General features: G+C 39.2%; 1 protein-coding gene across 3 annotated transcripts in view; it reads right to left on the reverse strand.

The window, feature by feature from the left end:
* JPH1 (junctophilin 1) overlaps positions 1 to 16,632 on the reverse strand; it is an 83,361-nt gene that overhangs the window by 4,854 nt on the left and 61,875 nt on the right. For all 3 annotated transcript variants that reach the window (XM_032315626.1, XM_032315625.1, XM_032315623.1), the window contains exon 4: positions 4,207 to 4,856. In XM_032315626.1, coding sequence (XP_032171517.1) covers positions 4,207 to 4,856 — 650 coding nt within the window. The remainder of the gene's footprint in view (positions 1 to 4,206; positions 4,857 to 16,632) is intronic.

Raw genomic sequence — 16,632 nt, forward strand, 5'->3', positions numbered from 1 at the left:
ATAGATATATGTCCATTTTATATATAAATATGTATACTTATATATTTATATATTATATTTATCTCCATCCAAAAATATATATAGATATATGTCCATTTATATATATTATATTTATCTCCATCCAAAAAAACATATAGATATATGTCCATTTTATATATAAATATATTTAGATATATTTATATATTATATTTATATATAAATATGTAACATATATCTATATATTTATCCAACTAGTACAACTCCATTTATGAAGCTCTTTTTTAAGACGACTCAGTGAAAAAAAAAAAAAAAAAAGACGACTCAGTGAAGATGAAGGTAAGGCAGCAATAAAAAGTTCAAACAGCCACCAGGTGGATAATACGTTCTGGGATGCTATGTTTAACAGGCAGATATCAAGATGTGCCTCAGTGTTCTTCAGATACCTAGGCTGGGCACAGGGTGGGAAGCTTTAAGGTGAAGTCTTATAAACATGGCCGTGGTAGCCAGTTATAGCTTAAAATAGCAAAATGGAAAAAAAAAAAGATCAGTCTTGCTTTTCAAGACTGACTGAGACAGGTGTAATGGAAGAAGCTGTAGCAGGACAAAGTGCAAGTCTGGACTGGGAGAACTTTCAGGCAGTTAGAAAATAAAGAAGTTCTACCTCAAGAAATGTTATGTTTTTTTTCTCCAAAAGACTACTACTCATTTAAAACTGAGGAATCTTCTGAGAAGTTACTGCAGTCTATGTTAAATCTAAAACTACTCTAAAAACATGAAAAAAAAAAAGCAGTATAAATAGCCAAGTTTATATGTATTTACTGTTTGTAGGGTTTTAATGTGTGTGTGTGTGTGTACATGGTTCAAAACTGACACGATATGGATGCCTTAAGTTTTTCAACAATTCAAAAAAAAGTTTAGGGGGCACCTGGGTGGTTCAGTGGGTTAATCCTCTGCCTTCGGCTCAGGTCATGGTCTCAGGGTCCTGGGATCGAGCTGCGCATTGGGCTCTCTGCTCAGGATGGAGTCTGCTCCCCCCCCCCCCCGCCCCCACCGCCTGCCTCTCTGCCTACTTGTGATCTGTCAAATTAAAAAAAAAGAAATCTTAAAAAAAAAAAAAGTAAGTTTAGGTAAATTTCAAAATAGACTTGGAAGAGAGCAATGGCTAAGAAAAAGGTCAGGCAGTTCTCAGGAGTCAGTATTGCTAGTCAGAAGTCCCCTTGCTGGTCTGATTGATGATAAGGGGGCAATGATGTCTGTACTGGCTCCTACCCAAGTTGCTACGTTGCAAAATCCTACAAAAATGTGGGTTCCACATAGAATATGTTTCCATGGCACATCAGTCTGTGTGCAACCACGGCCCATAGAAGTCACATGTTTTTTGAGAAGGGTCATAGAATAATAGGGGCATACTCCCTCGTCTCTTACCACTCATATCAAGCACTTAAATTGCTAACTGTTAGCCTGTGTCTCAGAAGATTTTCTGTATTTCTAGGAGATGGATATCCAGGGTGATCTTGAGGAGGGGTCAAAACCTATTGGAATATTTATGAACCATTTTATGCTTCAATTATTACTGTCTTGGAACAATAATGGCCTTTGCTTTTTGAGCACTTACTATGTGCTATGTACTGTGCTAAGAGCTATGTAAGTACTACTCATTTAATCTTCAAACAACCCTATGTTATAGGTAGAGATGAGGAAAACAACTCACAGAGCAGTTAGGAAACTTGCCCAAGGTCACACGACTGAGAAGTAACACAGCTGGGATTTGAACCTAGGAAGTCTGGCACCAGAGTCCACACCCTTAGCCACCAGCGTATCCTGTGTGAGTCAATGAGCTGGTGACTAAAATTCCAGATCCCACCCTAAAAAGGACGATTCTGACTCATACTAGATCTCTCGGTTGCCCACAACGAACACTGCTTCAGTCTGGTCCTTCCTCCAGTGTGTGCTTCGTTGTGAATATTCCTATGCATTTTCAAGGTATTTATCAACCTCTAACTTACACAGTGTCTATCTCAAAATTGAATGTGGAACTCCTTCGTTTGAAAGATGGTTCATTAACTACCTTCATGATGATCTTATCACTTCTAAACTGTCCAGAAAACAGTCATCAGGAGAGTGAAAGGCAGCTTTGTGTTATCATCAGGAAAAGAAGGTTAACTGTTAGAATCTTCACAGGAAGGTGCCAAGGCGATCTTGACTTCTGGTTCCTGTAATGACAGAGCCTGTAGAGTGCTAGGCCTCCTTTCTCATGGGACATGGAAGGGAGCCCTAGAGACCAACTTACAGGTTACCTCTAAGAACCAGATGGTTCTGCGTATAAGTAAAAAAGGTACTTTTTCTAAATAAGGAAGCTGTGAATTTATCAAACAGTAGTAACATTTCACAGAAAGACAGTGTGTACGACACTGCGTCATTCACTTCCTCTTACGGAGTTCCAGAAGTCAACTGAACCCTACTACTGGGACCTCAAGGTAGAAACTACATGGCCTTCCATCATTTGAATTTCACTCGTGTAAATCAGGCAAACTAATACTAATCAACTTTGTCTGTCTTAAAAACCATTGATCTCTACAGAGGATGACTCTCAGGAAGTCAATGTAGTTAATCTGATCAATTTATATTTAGATGACAAAAAAGATGAGAACCAGTGTTTGTTAGCAAAATAAATCTAAGAAATGTCAAATATAAGTTAACAAAAAAAGATGAATTTCAACTGTTTAACACTGTTACTGTTTACCTGTAAACAGGTTCACCCTGCTGAACAGATGAAAGAAAAAAACTTAAATATAGTACAACTGTATGAATCCACACCTTTAAGCAAATGTCTTAGAAGTTACTAGTAAATTTTGGGTCAGCTGTGGCTTTTTTCTTAAGCTACACTTAACGTGTGACACCCTCTGATCCAAAAACATGTGACCAGGTCAACAGATCAGTTGGTCGATTTCTTATTAATAATTACTTAGTTTTAAGAATTTTCAATTCTATAGAATTTGATAAAGTATGAATTCCATATAACATTTAACAAATCTCTACATGCTCATCAAGTAACACTTACCAGTAACATATAGCTTTCTGGTTGAATAATTAAAAACCTTAAATGCTCAAGGCTAATTGATAATAAAACTAGCATTTACCAGAAAACTAAAATTTTAGAAGCCGTTATACTTGGGAAGTTAGAAGACCAAAGTAATTTTAAACAATGGAGAAGAAATAAAATGTTCTAGGGGCAAAGCTTAAATTCAAACAAATTCAAACAAAACTGAGTAAAATTCAAACAAAATATTTAGGAGACTAACTCACAATAGCTAGAAAAGATGCTGACTGGAGTATCTTTTCCTTCACTTTTAGCTTATCTCTTTAGGTCTGAAGTGAGTCTTATCAGGCACACAGATGTAGATGGGTCTTGTTTTCCATCCATTCCTTTACAGTGTCTTTTGTGAGGCTCAAAAGCAGGGCCAAGAACCTAGCAAATGGTGATGGAATCCTCTTCCCAGCTAAAGCTCTGTCAGGGCCCATGATTCCCTTCTAGCTAGAGAGTTAGCTACCATAGATGATGTGTTCCTCCCAAATTCATATGTTGAAAACCTAATCTCCAGTGTGATGGTATCTGGAGGGGGCTGTTTGGGAGGTGAGCCCTGGTCATGAAGAGGAAGCTCTCCTATGGGATTCATGCCCTGACAGGAGACAGGAGAGAACTTGCTGTTTCTCTCAGCCACTTGAGGCTACAGCAAGAAGGTCTCTGAACCAGGAACTGGGTTCTCATCAGACATCACCAGACAAGACTTGATGTCTGGTGAGAACCCAGTTCCTGGCACCTTGATCCTGGGGATTCGCAGCCTCCAAAATTATACGAAATAAGGTTTTTTGCTTAAGCCACCCAGTTGACAGCACTGTTGTCCTAGCAGCTCAAACTAAGCTACTCCAAAACTTACCAGAAGTGTGGGGAAAGCCTTGCTAACGTGTGATGCAGGAACAGGCCAGCTACCTGAATGATGTCTGAGGTGGGTGGCGGAGCGAACAGGGACTTGTTTCTGCCCAGAGAGCTCTTTGCTGTCTCAGGGTACAAATGTGCTAAGCTCTATCTCATGTAGCCTATGTATCTTCCGTGGCCGACGCTTGTCAAGACTTTTGCTAGACAAGCTGTCATCAAGATGCAAGTCACCCTTACACTGCTACCTGAAGGAACCAAAAGGAAGCAAAATCACATCATGCACAACTTACTGAATTGGCTTCTTTTTCCAAAGAAGGGCATGAATCGTTGTTTGTTGGATTCTTTGGTATAACAAGTTCAGACTTCTTAGCTTTTGGCTCAGCTTTGCTTTCTTTGGCAACTGGTTTTGTCACAGATTTAGGGGGACTCCATTTGTTGGGTGATGGCTTGTGCACCAGCGCTGAGGAAGACAGGCTTGATCCTTCCTCTTCCTCCATGTCTTCTGGGGGGTGCTGGGGAGCATTCAGTTTCACGTAGTAGCCGTGGTACTGAGAATGCAGTTCCCCGTTACTGGGGTTGGGGGTATGGTGGCGGCCAGAGTACTTGGACGTGGGCACCATGACTCCTACCTCCTTCGTGGGAGCCTTTGACATCAAAGGCTTATTGACGACGGCTGTCACATGCTCATCAGCCACACTCCGTTTGTCTTGGTTGAGTCTTGCCCCTGAGCTGGGGTTCTGCTTCCTTGTGGGTTTTGGGGAGGAGGGCTGGGGTGAGTGGCTTTGCTTGGGACTTGCTTCAGGAGACCTGGGGGGTGTCGTGCCTTTGCGATAAAAATGCGGAGACTCCTTTGGTGTAGGTGGCTTTTCTGGTACTTTTTCTTCTGGATTCTCTTTAGCATCTACACCTTCCTGAAATCTCTGTTTGATATAATCTGGGCCTGGGGAAAAATTGACAACAGAAGATGATAAAATTAAGATAAGGCATAAAGGCTCCTTTGTCCTGGCTATCTATATGTGCTTTTGCTACATTAGATGAGCCATTCCTCTTTTTTCTTTTCTTTTAAAAATATTACCAAGGCTTGGATTGAGCATAAGCATACTTCATTTCAGAGGGGAAAAGATTATCTGTTGCAGAAAAAATTAATATTTACCATTATTTATACTATTTTGCTAGCCATAAAGGTTGAACGGTTCTGATTCCCTAATAATTGCAACATTCCTGCCTGCTTGCAGAACACAGGTAAAATTCATATTGATGGAGCACTAGTGATAACACCATAATTAACCTGCATATTCAAATTTTGCAGCATAAGCAAAACACAAAGTGCCCATTCAAATAACTGACTCATGTATGTTCAGTATATTAAAATATTTAAAGTATTTAATAAATTAACATTTAACAGAGCATCTACTCTGTAAGTAGGAATAGAACCTGCAGATGACATTTGTAATGCTACTTCACCCAGGGATGCTTAACCGACTGAGCCACCCAGGGCCCCATCAAAGGATCATTTAAACTTCCTGGAGTTCTTCAAGGGCTTCTGCAAGCATCAAAGTCATAACAAGGAGCATTTAGACCATTTACATCTAAACTAATTATTGACAGATACAAACTTATAAAAAGCTGGGGTAGCAATACTTATATCAGACAAAATAGACTTTAAGACAGAGACTGTAACAAGACACAAAGAAGGGCATTATATAAAGATCAAGGGATCATCAATCCAACAGGAGGATCTAAAGATCTAACTGTAAAGATCCATGCATCCAACACTGGAATATCTAAATACATAAAGCAAGTATTAACAGATATTTATTTTCTGCCTGGATGACCTATCCATTGATGTAAGTGGGTGTTAATGTCTCTTATTATATTCATTTTTTCCCTTTAAAAGGGAGAAGCGTCTTTGAATGCTACATTAGACCAGATGGACTTAACAGATTATATACATAACATCCCATCCAAAACCAGAATGTACATTCAAGTGTGCATTGTACATTCTCTAGGCTAGATTACATGTTAGGCCACAAAACGAGTCTCAATAAATTTAAGAAGACTGAAATCCTATCATGAGTCATATCTGACCACAACCATGTGAAACTAGATATCAATTACAAGAAAGAAAACTGGAAAAAAACACAAACATGTGGAGACTGAACACCATGCTACTCAACAACCAAAAATCAGAAAGGAAATAAAGACACAATGATCCAAATCTTTTGGATGCCCCAAGAAACATCTGAAAGGGAAATTTATAGCAATACAGGTGTACCTAAAGGAACTAGAGATAAAGGAAAAAAGCTCAAAGTTGGTAGAAGGAAGGAAATCATAAAGATTAGAACAAAAACAAAGGAAATACAGAATAAAAACACAATAGAAAAATTTAACAAAACTGACATTTAGCCAGACTCATTAAGAAAAATGAGGACAAAATAAAATTAGAAATAAAGGAAAACAGCCAACACCACAGAAATACAAAAGAGACTACTACAAAAATTATATGCCAACAAACTGGATAATCTAGAAGAAATGGATAAACTCCTAAAAACATAGTCTTTCAAAACTGAATCAGGAAGAAACAGAAATCTGAACATATCAATTACTAGTCATGAAACTAAATTGGTAATCAAAAACTCCCAACAATAAAAGTCCAGGACCAGATGGATTCACAGGTGAATTCTATTAAACATTTAAAGAAGAGTTAATACCTAGTCTCCTCAAATTATTCCAAAAAATAGAAGAGGAAGTAAAGCTTACCAGAGACATTACAAAAAAACTATAGGCCAATAGCTCTGATGCACACAGATGCAAATATCCAACAAAATATCAGCAAACCTCATTAAATAATACATGAAATGAATCATTTACCATGATCAACTGGGATTTTTCTGGGGATGCAAAGGATGGTTCAATGCCAGCAAAACAATCCATGTGATACACCACATTAACAAAATGAAGGGTAAAAAATCATATGATCATTTCAAGAGATACATAAAAAGCATTAAAATTCATCATTTAATCATAACAAAAATTCTCAACAAAGTGAGTTTAGAGGGAACATACCTCAACATAATAAAGACCACATATGACAAGCCCAGAGCTAACATCATATTTGGTGGTGAAAAAACTAAGAGCTTTTCCTCTAACATCAGAAATAAGATAAGAATGTCCATTCTTGCCACTTCTATTTAACATGGTTCTGGAAGTTCTAGCTGCAGCAATCAGACAAGAAAAAGAAATAAAGGCATAAATACTAGTAAGGAGCAAGTAAACTTAATATATATAGAAAACCCTAGGGGAACCTGGGCGGCTCAGTTGGTTAAGCATCTGGCTCTTGGTTTTTGGCTCAGGTCATGATCTCGTGGGTCATGAGATCAAGCCCTGCGTTGGGCTCTGCACTCAGCAGGGAGTCTGCCTGAAGATTCTCTCCCTCTGCTTCTCCCCCTGCCCATGAGCTTTCTAAAATAAATAAAATATTTTTTAAAAAAGGAAAACCCTAAACACTCCACCAAAAAACTATTAGGATAAATGAATTTGGAAGTTGCAGTTTACAAAATTAATACACAGAAAGCTGTATACTCTACACTAATAACAAAGTGGCAGAAAGAAATTAAGAAAATAATCCCATTTACAATTGCACCAAAAACACGGATGAACGAAATTGAAGATGACACAAATGGAATGACATTCCACGCTCATGGATTAGAAGAATTAATGTTAAAATATTAAAATGCCCATTCTATCCAAGGCAATCTACAGATTCAGTGCAATCCCTATCAAAATACCAATAGCATTTTTCAAAGAACTAGAACAAAAATAATCCTAAAATTTGTATGGAACCACAAAGACCCTAAATAGCCAAAGCAGCCTTGAGAAAGAAAAACAAAGCTGGAAGTGTCACAATCCTGGATTTCAAGATATACTATAAAGCTATAGCAATCAAAATAGTATTGTACCGGCACAAAAATAGATCAATGGGACAGAATAGAGAGTCCAGGAATATGTCCATGCTTATATGGTCAATTACTCTATGACAAAGGAGGCAAGAATATACAATAAGGAAAAGACAGTCCCTTCAATAAATGGTTGTTGGGAAAACTGGGCACCTAAATGCAAAAGAATGAAAGTAGACCATTTTCTTACACCATACACAAAAATAAAAATGGATTAAAGAACTAAATGTAAGACCTAAAACCATAAAGTTCCTAGAAGAAAACATGGGCAATAATCTGTTTGACATCAGCCCCAGCCAACATTTTTCTAGATGTGTCTCCTCAGGCAAGGGAAACAAAAGCAAAAATAAGCTACTGAGACTACACTGAAGAGCTTTTGCCAACAAGAAACCAACAAAAACAACCTTTTTGCCAAAAAGGTAACCTACTAAATGGGAGAAGATATTTGCAAGTGATATATCCAATAAGGGTTTAATGTCTAAAACATTATGCCAGAACTAATGCAACTCAACACCAATAAAACCCACAATATGACTGAAAAATGGACAGAGGGCCTGAACAGACATTTTCCCAAAGAAGGCATATAGATGGTTCACAGACACATGAAAAAATGCTAAGCATCACTAATCATCAGGGAAATGCAAATCAAATCCATAATGAGATATCACTTTACACCTGTCAGAATGGCTGTTATTAGAAAGATAAGAAATAAGTATTGGCAAGGATGTGGAGAAAAAGGAACTTTCGTGCACTGTTGGTGGAAATGTAAATTGGTGCAGCCACAATGGAAAACAGCATGGAGGTTCCTCAAAAATGTAACAATAGAGATAGCATATTATCCAGTATTCCACTATTGGGTATTTACCCAAAGAAAATGGCAACACTAATCTGAACAGATCTATGCACCTCTATGTTTACTGCAGCATTACTTACAATAATCAAATTATGGAAAACAGCCCAAGTGTCCCTTGATAGACGAACGAACAAAAAAGATGTATATTCAAACAATGGAGTGTTACTCAGCAATGAAAAAGATTTTTGCCATTTGTGATAACATGGATGGAACGAGAGGGTATGATCCAAATGAAATAAGTCAGAGAAAGACAAATACCATGTAATTTCATTTATATGTAGGATTTAAAAAGCAAAACAAATAAACAAAAAGCAGAAACAGATTCTTAAATACAGAGAATTGATGGTTGCCAGAGGGGAGGAAGGTGGAGGGACGGGCCAAATGGGTGAAGGCGAGTGGACAGCACAAGCTTCCAGCTATGGAATGAATAGGTCGTGGGAAGGAAAGGTACAGCACAGGAGGTCAGTCAATGGGACTGTAGCAGTGCCGTAGGGTGACCGATGGTCACTACACTGTGGTGAGTAGAGCATGACTGGATAACCTTGTGCAATCACTAAGCTGTATACCTGAAACTAAAGCAACATCGGGTGGGGCATCTGGGTGGCTCAGGCAGCTAAGAGTCCAGCTCTTGGTTTGGGCTCAGGTCATGTTCTCAGGGTCTTGAGATCAAGCCCCGCATTGGGACCCAAGCTCGGCAAGGAGTCTGCTTAGGATTCTCCCTCCCTGGGGCCCTCCCACCCCTACTCCCACTCCCATTTATTTTTTCTCTAAAAAAATAAATAAATAAGCTTAATAAAGTAACATTTGGTGTGTCAACTATGCTTCAGTTTAAAAAAAAAATGGTACACTGTAGTGTTATGTGGGAATTTTTGAAGGAGCGAAGAGTAACGACCCAGACCACGCAGCACAGGATGGTTGTGGCCTTGAGTTTATGAATGTCAGTGGTCCAGGCAGTGGGAAACCCCGGGGCTGTCCAAGACAGCACTCCAAGGCACTGCCCTGCCTCTAGGCACTTCACCTCTCAGTTCCTTCCCTAAAAGCAGATCACCTATATCCTCTGGCCACCATTCTATCTATCAGTCACTTTCATCCCCTGAGGTCAAGTCGAGGTCACAACGCAGGTGGCCCTATTCTCTGCAAATGGGCAGGCGCTAACAACATCATCTCTTGATTATACAGGGAGAAATCACCCCACCAATTTGTTTACAGAAACTGGCATCTGTTCACTTTCCTTCTTGTCCCCTACTTCCACCCCTCACCCCAGACTTAGAAGATTTACAGAGGAGCTGAAGGACAGTTATCCTCAATAATGAAAATACATACTGCCTACTTATACTTTTAATTGCTCTTCTTCTGGTGGTCTGAATAGTAACTTATTGTTCTGAGATTGCTGTTTATATAAGGTATTCCCCAAAATTTAAAGCTTCACCAAAATCTTAGGAAGCAGGCATTATTATCCTACTTTACTGACCCAAAAATAGCTGTAGTAGCTGAAAACCAAAATCACACAGCTTCTGTGCATCCTTAAAATAAAATACAAAAATATATATGTAATATTTTAAGCCAAAAAATGAGATTTCCCAAAGACCCGCAATTAGAGTTCATATTCAGGGCCCAGAACACAATAAACAATATTATCCCACTTTCCAACCAAACAGGATAAGATCATATGGCAATAATTACTGAACTTGACGGCTCCCCCAAATGCTACCCCCACCCCTTTGAAATTTGGCGATTTTCTCTGAAAGTATGAATTTTTGGCCCAAAGAAAGGTATCTCTGTGCCCTAAAGGAAAAGGGTCATCTGCAAATCATTCAAAAAGTAATGAGCTTCCTGTTTCTGACTTCTCTTTTGGTGCTGAGACTGGCATATACCAGCAAGAGAAATAGCAGCAGCACCAGAAAGTCCTATTCTTTCATCAAAAGACTTACCCTACTTAAAAAACCCATTAAGGTCATTTACGCTGGTTTTCCACGGAGAACCACCTCAGGATTCTATGGCACAAAAAGCCTTCCTCCCCTCGAGTGATAACAGATAATATCTGATACAGTTTGATGCAGTGCGTTGCTTACGTATTTTTTCTCTTAACCCTTCTACCCCAAATTTCATCAGAGTTGGTTGATTTTATTTCATTGTGAATCAATTTTACATTATTGGAACACAGAAATGACAAAGTACTTTTAATGTCTTCAATCTAAGGGGTAGGAACAAAAGTTATTTTTGCAAATCTAAAGATAAAGCCACATTAAAAGCTAATATTTAACTTAAGTGCCTACACAGAAAAGAGCAGGAGAAGGGAATGAACACTGGCAAACATGATTAGTTATACATTCTTAAAGTTGTGAGGAAAAGAGACAGAGTCACTGAACCATGAGAAATAAAGCTGTCACAGAGCCCATACACTTCATTTTGAAAATGTGAGACCATAACAGTGCAGCTTACAAATTCAGGATTTATCCAAATTTGTAAGGAAAAAGTAAACTATCAGTATTTTCAGATAACATGATGCTATATAATATATACAGAAAACCCTAAGACTCCATGGAAAAACTATCAGAGTGAGTAAAATGAATTCAGTAAGCTTGCAGAATAAAAAATTAATATACAGAAATCTGTTGTGTTTCTATACACTAATAGTGAAGTGGCAGAAAGCGAAATTAAGAAAACAATCCCATTTACAACAGCGTCAAAAATTATACAATTAGGAACACACCTAGGAGATCAAAGACCTATACTCTGAAGACTATTAGACACTGATGAGGGACACTGAGGATGACACAAATGTAATGATATTCCATGCTCACGGAATGGAAGAATCAGAAGCATTAAAATGTCCATACTACCCACACGAATCTCTAGATCCCTATCAAAGCACCAACAGTATTTTTCACAGAACCCAGAACAGTCCTAAAATTTGTGTAGAATCACAAAAGACTTCAAATGGGTAAAGCAATCTTGAAAAAGAACAAAAAACCTGGAGGTATCACAATCCAGATTCAAGTTAGAGTAAGCACAACATAATGGGACTGGGACAAAAAAAGACACATAGATCAGTGGAACAGAATAGAGTGCCCAGAAATAAACTCATGCTTCTGTGGTCAGTCTATGGTGAAGGAAGCAAGAATACCCAACAGGGCAAAGACAGTCCTTCAATCAATGGCTCTGGGAAACTGGACCACTGTCTTATACCATACATGAAAGTAAACTCAAAATGGATTAAAGACCTAAAACATTATACCTGAAACCGTAAAACTACTAAAACGGGCAATAACCTCTAGGACATTGGCCTTAGCGGAAGTTTCCTAGATGTGTCTCCTCAGGCAAGAAAGACAAAAGCAAAAATAAACTATTGGGACTACACCAAAATAAAAAGCTTTTGCACAGAGAGGAAACACCAACAAAATGAAAAGGCAACCTACTAAATGGGAGAAGGTATTTCCCACTGATATGTCTGATAAGGGGTTAGGATCAAAATATATAAGAACTCATACAACTCAACACCAAAAAACCCAAATAATCTGATTAAAGAACTGGCAGAGGACTTGAACAAACATTATTGTGAAGAATATACAGAGATGGCCAACAGACACCTAAAAAGATACTCAGCATAACTAACCATCAAGGAAATACAAATTAAAATCAGCATGAGATATCACCTTGCACCAGTCAGAATAGCTAGCTGGTATGAAAAAGACAAGAAATAATGAATGTTGAAGGTGTGGAGAAAAGGGAACCCTTGTGCACTATTTTGCTGGAAATGTAAATTGGTTCAGTCACTGGGAAACAGTATAGAGTTTCCTCAAAAAATTAAAAATAGAACTACCAAACAGTACTGCAATTCTGCTGCTGGGTATTTACTACAAAAAACCCAGAAAAACTAATTCAAGAAGATTTGCACCGCCGTCTGTTTACTGCAGCATTTATAACAGCCAATATATGGAAGTAACCCAAGGGTCCATTTATATATGAATAAAGAATATTTGTTATTCACACGCAAGCACGCACATGCACACATACACACGGGACTATTACTCAGCCATAAAAAAGAACGAGTTCTTGCCACTTGTGACAATAATGGATAGACCTCGTATTATGCTAAGTGAAATAAGTCAGCTTTGGAAAGACAAACAACATATGATTTCACCTCTATGTGGAACCTAAAAAGCAAATGAACCACTCCAAAAAAAAAAAAAAAAAAAACAAAAAATCAAACCAAAACCAGAAACAGATTCATAAATACAGAGAACTGGTGGTTGCCAGAGGGAAAGCGGGTTGGCAAAACAGGTGAAGGGGTTTAAGAGGTAAAAACTAAATAAATGAAGAGGATGAAAAGTATAGCATAGGGAATATAGTCAATAATATTAATATTATAATATGACTAATATAATACTAATTATATAATATGCTATTATAATAATATGTATTAACTATATAATATATAATAATATATAATATCAATAATGTTTAGTAACTTTTTATAATAACTTTGTATGGTAATGGATGGTAACTGCACTTAAGGTAAGCATTGCAGAACACTCAGAGTTGTCAGATCACAATATTGTATACAAACATTGTGTATCAGGCATACCTCAATTAAAAAAAAAAAGGAATTTGGGGCGCCTGGGTGGCTCAGTTGGTTAAGCGACTGCCTTCAGGTCAGGTCATGATCTCGGAGTCTCAGGATCGAGTCCCGCATCCGGCTTCCTGCTCAGCGGGGAGTCTGCTTCTCCCTCTGACCCTCTCACCTCTCATGCTCTTTCTCTCTCACTCTCTACCTCTTTCAAGTAAATAAATAAAATCTTAAAAAAAAAAAAAAGGAATTTACTAGGACAGTGGACATATATTCTGGTACTAACTTGCATATTAAAAAAATTTCTCAGCTTTACTGTGCGTTAATAAATAGCTAGATAAGAAAATAAGTGTACTCTACAGCCGTGGCTCCATATTTGCTGTCTGTCAGGATAGCAGGGTTACAATTCCCAGAGACTTCAAGTATGAATCTTTAGACTTTAAGCCTGAAGTCTTGATGTTTAACAAGTGCTCCAGGGGATCCTAAGGTACCCAGACACAGCCATTTAAAAGCATGCCAAAAAAAGGGGGCCCTGACTCTAGCCGTCAATGGTTCCAACATGGGGTAGTCATGTAGTCATGTAGGGACTGGCCAGCTAGGGGAGAATATACAGTTTGATTTCCCAGAGAACGAATGAATGCTTTTTGAACAAGACATATAACGTAGAGGACAGAAGTTTTTCCTGGACTCTCCTTTTGGAAGGCACATGTTGTGCTTGCTACTTGTTCTGTGTAGTAATGTGTGTCAGTGGAGCCATACCAGCAACATGAAGCTATCTAGCTGATCTCCTGCTACCTGAAGTAGTCTCAACCTGCTACTTCTCCGCCATCTTGTCTCCTCCCACCTACCAGCAACATTAAACATATGAGATGTAGCAGTTCATTACCAAAGACTAGTCAGCCTACTGCCAGCGAGCAAAATTACCATGTGTGATGATAGCTGTTGTAGGAAGTGCTTTCATTGATCTTTACAGACCGCCTCTGTGAATCCTAAGGGACTGGGGAGTTCCTATTAGGAAGAAGTCAGATACAAGTCCCCTGCTCACTGGCATGCCACACAACACGCAACAACGTTCAGCACATGCCATCCACCAACACTGAAATGTTCCTTACTAAGGTTGGCAGGAAGGCTCTGCACGGACACGGCAGATGGTGACAGCAGGGCAGGCAACTAGTTCCTCCTACGTGAGCCTTGGTGGGCTGGCTATGGGCAGAAGGAGCACCATGAAGATTCCCCACAACAAATGTCTACGAGGGCAGGGCTGACGGCAGGGGCTTTGTAGTAACATCAGAAGTCATTAAACAGAAACTAGGTATCTTCTTTGGAGACTGCCAGTCAGTAGAAGAGGACCAAACTGAAAGATTCTAAAAAGGCGATATAACCCGTAGCACGATTACTTTTATATTCTACGTGGAAAGAATGCCCCTTTCCTATAAGACTTTAGAGTCCCATCTATAAAAATACTCTCACTTCTATGAACACAGCCACAGGGCTCTTGCCTGCAAGCTGGGGGCCCTCCCTTCTGGTGCCCTGCACAGGGCTGGCACTTAACACCCATCTGTGGAACTGAATATACTGAAGTAAGTGGTAGGAATAACCAGCAAACTCATGAATTATTAATTTCATGTCAACCAGTGGACTATTCCATTTCCCCTTTTCCACGAAAAAAAAAAATTTATCCTGAATTTTGGGTTTTGGAAAGTGAGTTTAGAAGTCCTCTGTTCCAGGATACTTCCCTGAACCAAAAATACTACATATTAATGATACGCAGAGACCATTATATAATGAAAATATACTTTGATTTCTGAAGATTTCTAATTCATACCAGGAATGTGAGCTTCGTTAACACTGGCCCATAATACCCTAAATACTTCACTTTTACTTTAAGTGAGATACAGAGTGTTATGTGAGTACCTATACATGCTATTATGGACTGAATGTTTGTCTCTCCCCAAACTCATATGCTGAGTTTGTGCTATGTGCTCATATTTAGAGTTGGGGCCTTTGGGAGGTGAGTAGGTTTTATTTATTTATTAATAATTAATTAATTTTTAAATTCAATTGGCCAACATATAGTACATACTTAGTGTCAGATGCAGTGTTCACTCAGGTATCAGGGCTCATCACATGGTAAGTCGGTTAGATTGGGTTATGAAGGTGGGTCCCCATGATAGCATTCGTGCCCTTATAGGACGAGGAAGAGACGGCAGAGTTCTTGTTCTCTATCCACACACATGCACCCAGGAAAAGCCACGTGAGGACACAGGGAGAAGAAGGCCACCTCTAAGCCAGGAAGATGGTTCTCTACCAGAACCCAATCATACTGGCACTCTGATCTCAGCCTTGCAGCCTCCAGAACTGTGAGAAATGAACTTCTGTGGCTTAAGCCACCCAGTCTGTAGCATTTTGCTTTGTTATAGCAGCTGAGCTAATACATATGCTCAAACACAAGAGGACAAAACTTGCTGAGGATATTGCCCACAGAAGTGAGCTGGCTATATCCTAGGACGGCTCAAAGTAAACATGTTTACCATATGCTGGGGCAGTGCTTTTCAGTCTTTTTTTTTTTGGCCCAGTCATCCCCACTCTTGATAAATATAAAAGTTTTGCAGCCTACTTAATATCACTTGAAGTTAAAAGCAAATTAAGTATCTTGAGGGTTTCTGAGGGGAGTCGGTGGGGGATGGGTGAGCCCAGTGATGGGTATGAAGGAGGACCCGGATCGCACGGAGCACTGGGTGTTATACGCCAACAATGAATCATGGAGCACTACTACATCAAAACCTAATGATGTACAGTATGGTGACTAATGTAACATAAAAAAAATAAATACATTAAAAAAAAGTAAGTATCTTGACGGGAAGGAAACTAAAAGTGTGGGACAAAGAACCATACCATTTCCCAATCATCCTCCCCTCTGTTTCCTCAGCGATCATCCAAAATCTCCTCTCAGCTTTCCTGGCTTAGAAACCTGATTTCATCAGCACTTTGAAGTACAGCCATCCCTTGGGGGCAGACTCACATCACCAGAGCTCACAAGACTGATGTCAAACACCAGAAGGTCAATTCATGAGTTTCCCATGAGCAATGTAAACATCACAGGCCAGGGGCCTGGCCCGGAGGGTGCCGGCCCATGCTGCTCCTTTTGGGAGACCTCCGTGAGAAGCTCAACCGAAATTAGAAGGTTACGGTGAACACGGAATCAGGACAAGAAGCAAGAGATGAATCAAACATCTAAAGGCATCAGGCTCTGCTAGCCTGATGCATCCATTTCCTCAGTGGGATGGTCTTGCCAATAAAGCCATACATGGTTGTCTACGGTTCCCTGCATCCTTCC

Source organism: Mustela erminea, chromosome 16 (genome assembly GCF_009829155.1).
Source record: "Mustela erminea isolate mMusErm1 chromosome 16, mMusErm1.Pri, whole genome shotgun sequence".
Lineage (NCBI taxonomy): Eukaryota > Metazoa > Chordata > Mammalia > Carnivora > Mustelidae > Mustela > Mustela erminea.